Consider the following 16,596-nt stretch of genomic DNA (forward strand, 5'->3'; position numbering starts at 1 on the left):
TTGATGAGTAAATAAAACGGCCTCCCAAACGCTTGACCCTGTGGCACCGACCATAACTCTGCTGGAGGGACTCAGGAAGACACACGAGGACTTGCTAAGAAAAGAACATCTCACTACGGGGATGCACTGCTTTCCGGGGCTCCCTCCCCCACCACTCACCACACAGAAAGGCTTTCATGGGCCACCTAACACCCTCTGGAGAGCTCCAAGTGGTCCATGTCCCCACTCCGGGGAACATGCCACTCCCCAGCCATCCCCTTCCACCAAGACTTGATGCCAACACCTCCCCGGTGATGGACCATTGTCCATCCCCTGGGGTGGCCCAGTGGCCAGGGAGACAGAGGGAACAACTGATTGGCAAGGTGTCCATACTGAGCGAGGGTGACAGCTCTATCACCCACAGACAGATGTGAGAAGTGCAAGACACATAGGAGTCCCTGCGGGGCCCCAAGGCTATACCCTGAGCAGCCACTCTGCAGACAGCGCCCCTGCCACAAGCCCACTCAAGCAGCTGTCCCCAGGAGACGGCTTCCAGGACATGCCCTGTTTTGCCCCAGCAACGCTTGACAAGTTTTGAACCAAGCTGACATTTGGAAATCAGGTACTATCGGTGACCTGAAAGTCCCAATTTCTGGATTTAGGAATGGTGGGTCACACTAGGGTGGCATTTTCCATAGTCATTCAGTGAGTCAATGGGGGGGGGCACCTACTATGTGCCAGGCTCATTCTAGGTGAATAGCAACAAGCAGAAACAGGCCCAGACCTTGGCCCTGGCTGAGCTGACAGCCTAATGAGGATTCAGAAAATCAATCTGTGCACCATGAGTTAGAAAACAGAATGTGACAGTGAAGGAAAAATAAAAACAGGGTTGGGGACAAAGAATGACAGAGGCACTTGTGCTAGCTGGGTGGTCAGGCAAGGCCTCTCTGAGGAGGGGACAACTGAGCAACAGAGGCCTGACAATATTAGAGAGTGAGCCTCGGGGTATCTACCGTAATGATGTCCCAGAAGAAGAAGCAAGTGCAAAGGCCCTACACAGGGACATGTTTGTTGTGTTCAGAGAATGGCAAGGGGACAAATGTAGCTGGAAGAAAGCCAGGGGCGTGGGCGAAGAAGCAGGGGAGGGCAGGAAATAAAACATAACTTCACTGTGCAGCACCTTACAGGTGACAATGATGGGGAATCTGGATTTCAATCTGAGTGACAGGGAGCCGCTGGACAGTCTTGAGTGAGGAAGTGGTGTGAACTGGCTTGGGCTTAGCTGCTGGGTTGAGAAGAGACCGTGGAGGACAAGGGCAGAGGCAGGAAGACCCAGCGGGGGCTGTAGCAAGGGCCTGGCAGCAAGATGGAGAGAAGGAGCTAGAAAGTCTAGACTCAAGATAGAACCGAAGCCAGAGCCAACGGGACCTCCTAAGAGACTAGATGTAGGCTGAGCCAAAGACAGCTCGGGTTTGGCCTGAGCCATCAGAAAGGAAAGGCCATGTACGGAAATGGGGACAAGGGGGTGACAGGGAGGGGAGCCCGGTCTGGGGAAAGAGGAGAGCCAAGCATTCGGTTTTGGACGTGTTAGGCAGGAGATGCCTGTCTGACATCCAAGTGGGGAAGCTGAGTGGGCAGGAGAACAAGCCTGGAGCTTAGGAGACAGGTCCAGGCTGCAGGTCGGACACAAAGACACGGCTTAAAGTCACAGGAGTGTCCCCAAGAAGCTGGCACATGGCTGTTCATAGCAGCATTATTCCTAATAGCCGGAAAATGGAAAGAATCCAAACATTCGTCAAGGAATGAACGTATAAACAAAATGTGACTCCATACAATGGAATATTATGCAGCCATAAAAAGGAATGAAGCTCTGATCTGGGCCACCATGTGGGTGAGCCTGGAAAACTCTGCGCTAAACAAAAGAAACCAGACATTGAAGGTTACATCTTAGATGATCCCGTCTGTGTAGAAGGTCCTGAGCCCCAGGGACAGGAAGTGGATGAGTAACTACCAGGGGCTAGGGCAGGAGGGAAAAGCCCAGGGACTCCTGATGGGTCTGGACTTTCTCTTGATGGTGATGAAGATATTCTAAAATTATTATGATGAGGGTTGCACAACTTCTGAATACACACACACACGCACACACATATTTTTTTAAAGGCCACAAGGCAGCTGAGTCCACTCTGGGAGCAAGTCTAGAGACAAAAGGCCCCAGAACTAAGCCCTGGGTCCACCTGTGCTTAGAGGCCCAGAAGGTGTGGAGCCAGCAAAGGAGACAGCAGGGAAGTGGCCACAGGGGCAGGAAACAAAGGAGAACAGAGGGGCTGGGGTGGCAGCTGCCCCCTCTGGACAGATGTGCCCATCCAGTTTGCCTCCACCTGCCTCAACGGGCTTCCATTAGGTACCAGGCCCTCGTGGGGCCCCCTCTACCTGGAGCTTGAAGGGCAGAGGCTATCCCCGGCGCCACTGTGGTTCCTGAGCCACACCATGAGCTGGGGCACAGTGAGTGGCCCGATGAGATCTGTGCATCACCAGGAAACAACCCAAAGGGACAGTGACAGTCGGCCTCCCTTCAGGCACCTGTCATTTGAGCAGCACCAGGGGCATGACCTCAAGCCTGAATCATTTCCCTGGAAACGTCGATGGAAAACTCAACAAAGCCTAAAAATGCCGACTGTCTATCCTGAGCCTGGGCCGGAGGCTGAGATAGAATGTTCTGGCTATTCTTAGGCAATGTTCAAGTTCAGCTTTTTGGGGCCGTTCCCAATGAGGCTTTCATTCCAGCCTCGGCTCTCTGCCCACCCGGGCTCCCTGATCCCGATCGCCTGCTGGATTTGGAGTTCAGCTCAAACAAGGGGGCTCAGAGGGCCACGGGAACATCTGCAAGGGCGTCAGAGATGCAGAGGCCAGAGGTGGAGACACTCGAGGGACTGGGCACATGGTATTGTCTTTTAGAATCCTCTGGAAAACGTGACAGGAAGGAGGAACTCAGGAGGCGCATAAAGAACTGCCCTCAGTCCCAGCTGTGCTCTGATGCAAATGTTCCAGCTGTGGGTGCCAAAGGCCAGGACACTGAGCGAGCCCATCAGGCGGGGAGCATGGCACGTCCCCAGAGGACTCAAGGGCCCTGCTGGCGGGTCCCCCCGGTGCTATCGAAGCTTCAGATAAACACAGCTGGAGACTGAGGAAACAGAGCGAGTAAACAGCCATTTGGTCAGGAGAGCAAGGCCACAGCCTGGCTTCATCATCGTTTCCTGTGGGCAGTCACTCCCCGTCGGGTTGCCAGCCGGTGCCATTCCTCCCTGTCTGCTCTCCCGGGAATCCAGAGCCCGAGAGAGTCCCACCAGGCCAAACGGAAGCCCCTGGGCCTAAGCGGGCCTCAGAAATGCCTGAGCCTGCCATTGTGAGCTTTGAGTCTACACACACACACACACACACACACACACACACACACAGGTCCGACTCTGCTGGTTGTTAAAATACGTCATGGAAACTACCACTCCAAGCACCTGTTGAGACCCTGGACTTTTCTGAGATCCAGAAACCAAAGGGTTAACACCTAGGGGGCCTTGGCTGGGCGCTGGGGCTGGAGCTGGCATTTCTTCTAATGGGTCAGATGCTCCAGGTTTGAAACCCCAGGAAGAAAGGAACGGAGCAGCCACTAAGCCACAAAACACAAGGCCACCGACCGTCCCAGACCCCCACCTAGAGAATGGAGAGGGTCAGCATTCCCAAAACCCAAGGACTTTGGCAGCCTGAGTCCTCAAAGTGCTCAACTGGCAGCACGGCCTCGTGGTCAGAGGGCGGGCCTCTAGAATGGGCTCAAATCACGGCTCCCACTACTTCACGGTGAAGAGGCCCCTTCTTCTGTGCCTCAGTCTCTCCAGTGGGGCTAATCACAGAGCCTCCCTCATCACGTCGTTCTCAGAATTAAGGGGGAAAGGCTCAACCGTCCTAACAGCCCTGTCTGTACCAACACAAACCCTGTACCACAGCTGAGTAACTGAGGCCGGGGAAGGTAACTCGCCCAAGGTCAGGCGGCCAGTAAATGGCGGAGCTAGAGTTCAAACTCAAGCTGCCGCTGGCTATAAAGCCTGGCACTAATCCAGGGGTCAACAGACTTTTTCTGTAAACGGCCAAATAGTAAATATTTTAGGCTTTGTTGGCTACATCCGGTCTCTGTCACATATTCTTCTTTGTTTTTTGGGTTTTCTTTTCTTTTTAAACAAGGCTTTAAAAAATGTAACCATCATTCTCAGCTCATGTGTTGTACAAAAACAGGCCACGGGCTAGATCTGGCTCACGGGCCACCACTTTGCCAACCCCCGCCCTAAACCACCACAGAGTACTACCTCTTAAAGGCTGGCAACCGACTTGAGTTTGGAGAACAAGCTGAATGGATCAAACAAAGCAGATCTATAGGTCCAATTCAATTCACAGGCTAGCAACTTGCAAGTTCTAGGAGCTTTTCCTGTACCAAAGAGAAGAGCCAGCTACACGCAGCATTTCAAACATTTGAGGGTCAAAGCAACTACGAGAACCACCACAGACGGTCCTCTTGAGATCCCGGGGACAAACAAACAGCAGCAAGCTAGAGGAGGGCCAGAGAGAACTTCGTCCCACCAACCGTGGCTGCACACATTACAGACCTGTGGTCATGGACAGGGCTGATGGCCCCAGAGAGGGTCTGGTCCAGCTCACAGACTCAAGGGTCACCCACCCTGTCCAGCAGAAAGTCAAGTACAAGAGTGCCCTAGTAATCCTCCCCACCCCACCCCCCACCTTCCAGTTCATGGAGCGGATGCATGTGGCCCCATGCATGAGAGACAGGTGCAGGAATGAGGCGCCACCAGCCACATTAATCCCCCAGCGGGGACCCTAAGGAACAGCTGTCAGATGCAAGGCCTTCGGGATGGAGCCAGGGGATGCTTGGGCCAATAAGCCGCCATTTCTAAGCACTGAAAACCCTGGGCAGAGAGCAGCGGCGGTGGCAGAGCCATCCCCCCAGCAGAAGATCTATCTGCCCAGGCACCGACTCCGAAGCTGAGAACTATGACTTCTTGGGCTGCCACACGAGCAGCAAACCTTCCCCCAGTCGGTCCCACCGAGACCAAATCAAAGATAAAGATGGCAGGTGCCTGGTTATTTGCACTGGGCCCAGTCAGCAGCCCCCAGCCTCTTCCACAAACAGCAGGGGCTGTGATGGGGAGGTCCTGCATGCCCCACCCATGGGCCTGGGGCCGACAGGATCATGTGAGGCTTGGAGGTCGGAGCTCATGCCGTAAGTCAGCACCGTTTAGAGCTCATCTGCTCAGTGTGATTGGGTCACGCAGGGAGCACTTGATCCTGGTATCAGCCCATTAGAACATAACATACTCAGTGCACTGCCCTAGACTAGGTCTCAACCGATCAGAGCCCCGCACTGCCCAGTGCCTCGCCTCCGGGGTTAAGTGTGAGTCTAAGCACGTGGGAGATGAGTGAATGGCACAAGCAAAGGCTTCATGTAATTGGTCCAAATTAAACCATGTGACTCGGGCCCAAACTATTCAGAACATCACATTCTTCTGGCCACAGACAGCGGAAGCCTGAGTGACTCTCGGGCCTTGAGTCAGAGCTACTAGAAGAGAGGTTCAAGGCTTTCCCGCTGCCCTTGAACCTGACGAGGTGTGCGGCCAGAGGACCACAGCCATCTGCTATCATATACGAATATAAAGCAGAACTGAACCCAAAGAGGCAGGGTCCTGGTAGGCTCCAGCCTGGCCCAAAGCAAGCACGGTCCCTGCACGTCTCAGCCGCTTAACTACCAAGTTTTGCTTTGTGCGTAAGCCAGTCAGAGCTGGGCTTTCAGTTCCTCAAATCCAGGGAAAGGAGTCGGGTGACTGTCTCACCTTAAGAAGGAGCGGGTATTTGCAGATCCTCTGAATCGGAGACAGCAGGTAGCCCTCCAGAGGGATGTCTGTGGTCTTCCGGCCTCCCAGGAGCATGCAGCTCTGCAAAGGGACAGAGGACCTTCATTACAACCCACCAGGGATGGCAGAGGCATTTGGCCACCTTCAAATAAGCAGGGGAAGCACTCTCAAAACACAACTGCAGACCTTAAAGGCAGTTTAGCAACACCGAGAGAAGATGGAAATATGCATCATCTGTCACCCAACACAAAGCCTAGATCAGGGCCTAGCAACCTGTCCCGCCCACCCCACCCCCCCTCCTGGGCCAAATCCCACAGCTCTCTGTTGCAGCAAGCAGGGTCTCACTAGAACACGGCCACATCCTTCATTTACGTACCTGCACGTGCTTGCTTCCGAGCAAGTGTGGCACAGATGAGCGGTTTAACAGACAGCCAACACCTGAACTGTCTACCACTATCTGGCTTTTTACAAAAAAGTGTGCTAAGCAATGTCTACAATAGCCAAACTATGGAAAGAACCTAGATGTCCATCAACAGATGAATGGATAACGAAGATGTGGTATATATACACAATGGAATACTATGCAGCCATCAAAAGAAATGAAATCTTGCCATTTGCGACGACATGGATGGAATTAGAGGGTATCATGCTTAGCGAAATAAGTCAAGCGGAGAAAGACAACTGTCATATGATCTCCCTGATATGGGGAAGTGGAGATGCAACATGGGGGGTTAAGGGGGTAGAAGAAGAATAAATGAAACAAGATGGGATTGGGAGGGAGACAAACCATAAGTGACTCTTAATCTCACAAAACAAACTGAGGGTTGCTGGGGGGAGGGAGGGTTGGGAGAAGGAAGGGGGTGAGGTTATGGACATTGGGGAGGGTATGTGCTATGGTGAGTACTGTGAAGTGTGTAAATCTGGCGATTCACAGACCTGTACCCCTGGGGATAAAAATATATTATATGTTTATAAAAAATTAAAAATTTAAAAAAAAAAATAGTGTGCTAAGTCCTGGTCTGTAGGAACTACAGGAACTTCCAGAGACACACACCAGGGGACAGGAACAGGGACATTCAGACCTGCCTCATGTGGGACAGCACAAAATGGAAAGCAACCTAAACAGCCACCAAATGAAGGATGGAAAAACATGCCTGTTAGGCGAGACAGTGCCACAGTCCATGGTGTGGGAAACGGGGGGTCGGGCACCACATGGAGCAACACAGACTAAAGGATGTGGCTGCTACGAACCCATTCATACAAAGCTTTTAAAAACACACACAACCAAACTAGGCATTGTTTGTGGGGAACACATCTGTCGTCAAATACAAAGACACGGATGGAGGAAAAATAAACCAAATTCTAACAGGGGCTGGTTACCTCTGTAGAGAGAGGGTAACAGGATTTGGAAAGTGAACTGAGTCCTCACCGCCCCCCGTCCTGTGACCTCCTTGCCATCCTGTCCCAGGCTTACTATGTGCCCGCGACACACGTGCGTGCTCACATGCACACAGGAAGGAAGAAGGACGCACCAAGGAAAGAGCAACCTGCCAGCCCACCCCACAGTCCTCGTCTTCCACCTCGACACCGCGCGGGCAGACTGCTAATGACACAGAAGCTCCCACAGCAAAGAATTCTCATCCCATCACTTGTTCATTCCCTCATTCATTCGTTCTGTGAATATATACTGTGTGCGGACTATGGGCTAGGCACGGTTCCAAGCGCTGGGGCACCTGCCCAACAAGGCAGACACAATCCTTATGTTCAAGTGAAAGCAAGCCCAGGGAACATATGCCCTGTGACCACCACGTGCCAGGCCCTGTACCTTGTGCTCCACCATGTAAAGTTCATCTTCACGGCCCCAGGATACGCGGGGACATTATCTCCCTCTTCCAGACGGGAAAGTGGCACACAGAAGCAAAAGGATGGGTCCGAGACCCAGAGCTACTGTCTTGCAGGGAGCTTGGTGGGCCCTCTCCTTGGAGAAGCAGAACCCCGGGGAGCCCAGGTCCCTGCTCTGGCAGGAGCTGCACGACCCCCGAGCCCCGGGCACAGAGGAGGTATCCGAGCAGCAGCAGCTGGGAGATGCCAGGCCCCACACCGCTCACACTCAGGCCTTTGTCCTCCGAGCCAGGGCTCGCCACAAGCTGTCCTGGTGATGTCAGCTCCGGGCAGAGAGAGGGGAGCCTGGGGGTAGGGGGGCACTTTCCAAAAGCCCCGAGGACCCGGCAGGGGAAGGGTCTGGCTCTTTGTCCAGGATCAAGGGGTTTTCACATAAGTGTCAAAGATGCCAACCACACTTCTCCCCAGACACTCCAAATTCTTGTTTTACTTTGTTTTCATTGGGCCGGGGGGGGGGGGGGGGGCAAAACGCAAACACACACAGAGCTGCCATTCACTGTTCTAGCAAGATGACGCTCCGGTACGATGGGAAGAACTTTTGGAAATTCTCTCTTTCAATGCTGCTCCTTCATAGGATTGATCACGGGAGTGGTCACACGATGAGTGCATTTAGTGCCTGTCGCTACATCCCGCTGTAAGAAAAGCCTTTTGAGAATCTCAGATCCCTTCCACTGCCTAAAGGTTCCTTCCATTATCTGGCTTCTCTCTTCTGATCTCACTTCCTCCCACTTTCCTCTCGGACTCTCCAATCCAACTACCCTGGCTTTCTTGCTATTCATCAAACACTCTCCTACCTCAGGGCCTTGGGATGTACGATTCCTCTCCCTGGAATGATTTCCTCCCAATACTCCTCGCCTCTCTCTCTTACTTTACCAAAGTTTCTGCTTAAATATCACGTAAGACACGGTTTTCCCACCAACCAATCTAAAATAGCAGCCACCACCCTAATTCCCTCCAAACATCCTGCCATCCTTAACTTACTGTATTTCCTTGAAAGGATGTAACACCCCAAGACACGGCAGGTAAGTTTCTCCCACTAAAATGGCTGCTCCATGAGAGCAAGGCCTTTCCTTGCCTCGGTCACTGTTGTACCCTAAGACTTAGCATGAATGAATGAATGAATAAATGAATAAATTACCCCATTTTACAGATAAGAAAACTAAGTCACAGAATGAGGAAGTCCCCATCCTATCTCTCAGCGAGCACACAACATATCCTGACTGGAAAGCCAGATCCCGTCTGTTCCCAACATCTTAACAGCCCATGGTTGAGACAGCTCTTCTGTCAGCAGCCAAAAGCCGGAGACACCAGCAAGGAGGGAGGAAGATGATGCATGGGCTGGCACCGCCCGTGTCCTCCCCCTGCCTGATCCAGCCCCGTGGAGCTGCTGCTAGAAGACGGCAGCTGGGCCCACCCGGAGGACCGCAGGAGAGAGAAGAAGGAAGGAAAGAGGAAGTGGGGCCCTTCCCTTCCCACACCCCTGCTCACACCATCCCGGCATTTCCTGCTTCTCAAGACCCAGAGGAGCCCCAGGGGACACCCCCAGGAAGAGGGGCCCTGAGCCAGGAGCCTAGAGCCTGGGCAGCAGGGACTCCCGGACTCGAATCAGCAGGTCAATCACAGAAGCATGGCCGTGCGTGGCCCCGTATTACAGGACGTTATCCTTGCTTTTGGCCCCGACTCTTTGACGAATGTAAGTACAAAACTGAAACGGTGAGGACGCAAAATCAAAATCACCTGCTGGCAAGGGCCACGCGATGTCCCCTACTATATTCTTCCACGGCAAGAGAATTTTCATCTGGGCACCCAGATGCATGCCCCAGCCTCCCCTGCAACCGGGTGTAGCTCTGTGGCGAGGTCCTGGACATGAGTAGAAGAGATATGGGCAGCTTCCTGTGTGCCCTTGAAAGGAGAAGGGCAGGCCCTACTTCTACCCCCTTCCTGCACGCCACTACCCAAATGTGGAAGTTGTGAGAGGTCAACTTAGACCACAGAGGTGAGTGCCCAGCCCAAGCCATGGGCTCCAGACACTAGGGCTCCCACCCCGGCCTCAGGCTGTCTACATCCGCGCTGTTACCACAACAGAGAAATAAACGTGTACCTTCTTTAAACCACTTTTATTTGGGATGTCAGCAGAGCAGACAAATGTGTATCTTAACTCACACACAATATACAGTGGCTGGTAAAACTTCAAGGAAATCACAGATGAGAACCCTTCTACACAAGCGAAGCTCTCTGCAATTGTAGAGAAGCCCGTCAAGGATGTCTGCCGTCTGGCCTGACCAACGTCTCTACCCAACTTACACACACAAGTGCAAACCCACTGTCCTTTAGGGCTCCACACCCTTAGGGCCTGTGGTATGGGTGGAGTTGACTCCACCCCCCAGCTCCAGCAGTGGCCAATCAGAGCAACAACCAAACCCTCCACCTACAGCAATTGGTTCAGGGATAAGGTCTTGAGCCAAGCTGAACCAATGAGATTCAGATCCAGGATTTCTGCTGTTATCTACAGAGAAAGGAACTTTCTTATCTCAAAGTTGCTCCGCTCTGAGGTGTAAGAGTAGAGCTGCTAGAAGCCTCACTGGCACCACGTGGGGAAGCCTCCCTGGAAATGGAGCCAAGGCAGAGAAAAGCAGAACCAAGAAACACATCCCTGATGACATATTTGAACACCTAGATTCTGCTGTGCCTGAAACCCTCTTGGGTCTTAAACTTCCCAGAAAAGGGAACCCATAAAAAAAATTTTGGGGGGTGTCTGGGTGGCTCAGTGGGTTAAGCCTCTGCCTTCGGCTCAGGTCATGATCTCGGGGTCCTGGGATTGAGCCCCACCTTGGGCTCTCACTCAGCGGAGAGCCTGCTTCCTCCTCTCTCTCTGCCTGCCTTTCTACCTACTTGTGATCTCTGTCTGTCAAATAAATAAATAAAATCTTTAAAAACAAATTGGGGGCATAAGCCAATTTTAACTGGGTTTTCATTTGCTTATAATTAAATAATCCTAAGCATACAATCATTACTACCATTTGCTGCCACTCTTACTAGGATCGTTACTTTAGATCAGGAGTTGGCAAACGTGGCCCTAGGGCTGGATCCAGCCCGCTGCCTGTTTTGTAAATAAGGTTTTACTGGAACACAGCCATGCTCACTCCTTTGCATATGATCTAGGGGCAAAACAGAGTCTCTGTGACAGAGAGTGCGTGATTCAAAAAGGCAAAAATCTGGCCCTGTATAGAAAACATTTGGTGATCCCAGAGTTACCCCAGCTGTTATGAGCAGCTAACCCAGGCAACACAACACGGGTCAGCGGGAAGCTCTCTTGTACCCAGAGATTCACAAGCCTGGGCTGAGTGGAAGGGAAGGTGAAAAGCACACTTACCAAAAGGAAGGCGCGCACAGTGGGGATCTTGTTCAGCTCCACAAGCAACCGCAGGGCCTTCTCATGGTTGCTGCAGTACTCCTCATACACGCAGAACTTGTCCTTCTGCAAGACAAGGACAGAGTCTTGTGGGAGAGAGCCCATGGCGAGAAAGGAGATGCACTGATAGGCGTCCATGGCTGGGCCAGCCTGGGAGGAGCCCCAGATCCTGGGCGACCACGGAGCAGGAGGGACCTCAGATAGGGTGCCGTCCACTCACTGTGGGCCTCGCAGCCTCCACTCCTGCCCTGAGTCTGCGCCCAGCAGCCTGAGTAACCTTTCAGGAAGCAGCACGGCCCAGGGTCAAGTGCACAAACTCAGAGCCAGAGGCCTGGACTTGCAATCCTGGCTCTGCATTTAAGTATGAACTCGGACAAGTTCCCTGGCCTTTCTGTGCCTCCACCTCCTCATCAGGAAGGTGGAGTTATCCAGTTAATTCATGGGGTTGTTAGAGGGATTAAATGAGTTAAACGTAAGGCTTTGGCATATGCTAAGTGCTCCATAAATGTCCATCCTTTGCATTAAATTGCAAGTCAGGCTGTGTCATACCCCTGCTGAAAACCCCCCAGTGGTATTCCACTGCACTACAAAAGAAACCCAACACTTGATTATAAATTTCAAGGGCCAGATAATGTGACCCTGTCTTTCTCTGACCTCATCTCACTGGGCTTCCAGCTACTCCTCGTATTTGCCAGCCTATTCCTACCTCAGGGCCTTTGCACTTGCCATACCCTCAACCCAGAACATTTTTCCCCGCAAGCCTGGCTACTCCCCAACTCAGATTCCACCTCCTCAAACAACACCTGGGCGACCCTAGCTAAAGCAGCCAGACAGGTGTAATCTGGAATGATTCAGATTATTTGTTTATCTGTCTATTCCCACACAGCAGTCAGCTCCCTGAAGGCAGTGACCACAGCTATCTTGTTCACTGAGGTAGCCTCCGATTTTGGCACAGTGGCTGGCACACAGTAGGGCCTCAGTGAACATGTACTAACCAGCTGGACTTTAAACACCTACCATGTACAATGCCTTGTATATATGAACCTGAAAAATCTAAAGAAGGCTCAGGAATTTGGGGGGCTGGGCGGGGGGGAATAGAGCCCTGGTCGCTGCTACACAGCAGTGGCACTCTTGAGGCAAGGGGATAGCTCTGTTGACCTCCAAATGCCCCTAAGCCCGAAGCTGGACTCCATCCAATCTAGAGGTCACCTGTGGGTCACCAGGTCTCTAACTATCAGTCAGGGCTTCCGGCACTCACAGGAAGCTCTGCAGTGAGCATCCTCAGCTCCAAAAGGCTCACAGAACACCACCTCCCAGCCTGCCAAACCTTAAATAAGGATGTCCTGGGTAAGGCCACGGGACAGGAAGGGCTGAAGGGCTTCCACCTCGGGCTGAGGGTTGGGCAGGAGACCCCAAGAAGCTAAGGAAGGAAGAGGTGGCCTAGCAAAGCCAGCCAGTCATGTTGCTTCTAAACAAAGCTACTGTCGCCCTGCCGATGGAGTAGCTGCAGGAAAGAGCAAACCAAAGAGGAGGGAGGATGGGTTTCAGAATCAGTAAGCTGCTCCAGCCCGCCCCAACCCAGCTCTTGGGGCAGTGAGTGCACAACCTGAGCAGATGTGCTCTGCAGCGAAGGGCCCACAGCCACAGCTTAAAGGCCAACACGGCAGAGTGTGTGCTAACCCCTTGGTCCCTGCCACACTCTGCCCTCCTGGAATGCAGGGACACTCAGGCGTTCCTCACCACGACCTGACAGGTAATGACTATCTCCCCACTGTCATAGGGGAAAACGGAGGCCAAGTCACAGGCCCAAGGGCTCATGCCTGGTGAAGCGGGAGCGCCAGGGCTTGACCCCTTGGAGCCCCCTTGCTGATGTGCAGCTCCAGGTCACGGCCAAAGATGGGGACGGGAGGAAAAGACCAAAGCGGACAAATCTCGAGCCACAGATCCACAAACTAAGCTCAGAGCGGGGGCTAGAGATAATGGGGACAAGCTTAGAGTGACTCTAGAACTACACCCCCTGGGTCAGAAGCCCAGCCCCGTGCTCCCTGAGTAGTGGAGAGCCCTGGGCAAGCTGCTTCACCTCTGTCTGCCTCGGTTCCCTCATCCACAACACACACCATGACAGCCCCCCGCTTACTGGAGCGGCTGGTGAGGTAAATGATCCACGGAGAATGAGGAGGTCAGTGCCAGGGACACGTGGACTCTATAAGACATCTCAAAATCCTTAGAAGTCTAGGCTACACAACACAACCAATAAACATGAATCAACAGAGAAAAATACCGAAACAAACAATGTCACAACTATCCAGGACAAGCCGTCCTGACACACACTCCGAAGAGCAGCTAAACACTCTATAATATCATAAGACCACAAGCAACATCTCCAGACACCACGGCCCGCATTGGCGCACACACAGGAACACGCGCCGCATCCCCGACGACCTCCTCCCTCGGCCGGTGCCGCAGATCCATGAGGACAGGGAAGGAGAAGAGGGGACCCCAGTATCCCCCACACTGCCCAAGCAGACCTCTTTCCATTTCCACTGTCTCCAGTGAGCCTAGGGGACCCCTGAGGCCAGTGGAGACTGGTCAGTACAAGTCTGGACTGCAGGGGTTCACCCAAGCAAGGAAAAAGATGTGGACAGGGGTCTGCCAGAAACACGGGGAGCCAGGCCTCTGGGGGCAGACCACGGTGAGGTGGGCTGTGGAGAAGGGGGAAAGGGGCCTGTCTGGAGCCTGTTCCTGCAGAGAAGGTCTGCAGGACTCTACAGCGGGGGCTGGGCTCTGAATGCAGGCACAGGGATGACAGCAGGAGGTCCCAACAGTATGTAACCAGCTCTAGAAAAAAACTGCTCCGCAGCCAGAAGACCTTAACCTTTCCTGGGGCCACAGACCCCTACTATCAGTCCTATTTATAGATAAGCCACCGGAGCCTCCGGGGCTCTATCAGCATCAACCTGTAAGCTCAAGTGCAAGTTCTCCAGCCACATTCAGAGTCCAGCTCCCCAGGCTGCCGGCTCTGTGTCTGTCACATTTCGGAGCCCCTGCATTCTTGTCCAGAAGGTACAGACAACAATAGCGTCTCCACCATAAGGTGGTGGTGAGGGTTACTGGGTGAATACACCGTAAAGGCCGAAAATGGCCCACAGCGAGGGCTCACTAAATATTAGCTGTTCTTATTGGGGCTGCTGTTACTACCACTATTAGGACGTCGGCAAGTTCATTATCCCACAGTGAACAGGTCTATGACAGGGTGGAACAGGGAGCGGGTCGGTTCTGATGGCGGAAGAAGGGGCGGGCAGAGTGGGGAGGAAGGGAGCCGAGTGGGCTCACAGGTGGAGAACAGGCCACCAGGGAAAGGACCGGGCCGAATCCAGGGAATGCAGAAGGCCCAGACCCCGAGGACATGCTACTCCTCAGCTGCGTACTGTCCATCTCCCACCCCTCCACCCTGCCCCCCACCCCTGCCCTGGGCCACTGCGAGCTCCACGGGGGCAGGCTTTGCATCTGCTGGGTCTCTGCTGGAGCCCTAGTGGGGACAGCAGGCACCCTGAATGAAAGCAAGAAAGCATGAAGAGGAACTGAGAGGAGCCCAACAGGCCTCCAGCCAGCCCCACGCTTCTTCCAGATGACCCTGCTCTATAGCGACTCTGTCCCGGGCTCTTTGCGGGACCATGTCTTGTCTTTTACCCAAGCAGCCACTCCCCGCTGTTCCAGTCATGGCCCCCAATTTCTCCCCTGGGATCCACCTCCTCCACTTGGGAGCCCACAGACCCCACTCCACTCCCAGGCACCACAAGTGAGCATATGACCCAAGTCAAACCAACCAGAGAGCTCCCTGTCCTGGCAGCCATGGCCACGTGACCCAAGCTGGGCAAGGACAGCCCTCAAAGACTCATGTCGGAATTACCGTGAAGAGAAGCTCTCTTTGATCTGTCCCTGCTGTAGCAGGCAGAGTGTCAGCCTGAAACTGCCAAGGGTCACCCCTCCCACCCTATGGGGCATAAAGTAACCCCCCGAACACAGCCCTCAAAGAATGAAGCCAACACAGAGGAAATTAGGGCCCAAAGATACAGACCAAGTCCTGAAAACACCATATGGGGCCCTGGATCCAGCTATGCCTAAAGCCCACTCACTGGAGTATTTCATTTGTATGTGCCGTATGCACTATAAAGTCTTTTTCGTTTGTTTAAACCTATTTGAATTGGTAGTTTTGTCACTTCCAATGAAGACAGTCCTCATAAATGCACACTCTGAAAGGGGGAGGAAAATGAAAAACTGGACCCAAGTCTGGCAAAGTGACAGGGTCTCCCTGTCCATCTCCATCTGTACGATGAAAAGTTTGAGCCAGAAAGCAGAAGCAAATCTGTCTGTTTTCACATGCCAACCCCAATCGATGAACAGCACTGGCTGGAACACTGGTGAGAAGGATTCTGGAGCTGCCCTGGGGAGCCCGGAGGCAGAATGCTGTGATTGATTAGTAATGTCTGCCATGGCTGCAGGAGAGGAGAGTGAGGGAGTGATAAGGTCACTGCAGGTTTGTCATTCCTCATCCACAGAGCCCCTCTCTGACGAGCCCCTTCTCTGACGTGCTCTGCAGCGTCCTCCTCTCCTTCAGCTTGAAAAAAGGGCAGGGGACCAAAGGCTCGAGGCTTGGAGCGGTTAAATTTAGCAAATGGGCAACACCCCTTCCTCAAACCATGCCCAGCCCCACTCCCCCCCGGTCCTTTCACGGAGCCCCATCCCAGCTGCGTCTCAGGCCTGAGACCCTGCAGATACGGAAACGCGGCTTTTCACAGCTAAGAGCTCAAGCGTTCAATTTCCCCCTAGAGGCCCCACATGGGGTTTTGATTGTCGTGCCAAGAAGAAACGGACAAGCAGTTATGCACACACAGATGTGGCGGGTGGGGAACGGGTGGCTGTGGGTTTGGGCTGTGAAGGAGAAGACGTGGACAGGTGCCAGATGGGGCATCTGGGGAAGAGGGGTGAGCCCCAGGGGAGGGCTCAAGGATTGTCAGAGGTGATGGCTGCTGTCCACAGTCACCCACAGAGTGACACATACTCCACGGAGGCCATGTGCTCCAAACCACTCACTTCACACCCAAAAGGCCTGAGACTCAGAGAAGGGAAGGAGCTGGCCGTGTAGACATCTGCTCCGGTGCGGAGGGGAGCCTGAGCTCCAGGTCTCACTTTCACAAGGGTTTCCCCAGCTTCTCGTCTGCCTATCCACACAGCTCAGGATGTGTAGACCACGTGACCTCCCTGCTAAAAACCTACACCTCTTAGAATAAGATCCCTCTGGCCTCCGCCCCGTGGCACCCCTGCCCTCCGTCCATCACTCACTCTGCTCCGGCCACAACAGGCTGCCTGCCTTCCTCCCACGTACGTGCCTGC

General features: G+C 53.4%; 1 protein-coding gene across 2 annotated transcripts in view; it reads right to left on the reverse strand.

Moving 5' to 3' along the window:
- The window catches only part of PREX1 (phosphatidylinositol-3,4,5-trisphosphate dependent Rac exchange factor 1), a 176,719-nt gene that overhangs the window by 80,367 nt on the left and 79,756 nt on the right, over positions 1-16,596 (reverse strand). For both annotated transcript variants that reach the window (XM_082744784.1, XM_082744785.1), the window contains 2 exons: positions 11,164-11,268; positions 5,868-5,969 (listed from right to left, as the gene is read on the reverse strand). In XM_082744784.1, coding sequence (XP_082600910.1) covers positions 5,868-5,969; positions 11,164-11,268 — 207 coding nt within the window. The remainder of the gene's footprint in view (positions 1-5,867; positions 5,970-11,163; positions 11,269-16,596) is intronic.

Source organism: Mustela nivalis, assembly GCF_964662115.1.
Source record: "Mustela nivalis genome assembly, chromosome: 8".
Classification (NCBI taxonomy): domain Eukaryota; kingdom Metazoa; phylum Chordata; class Mammalia; order Carnivora; family Mustelidae; genus Mustela; species Mustela nivalis.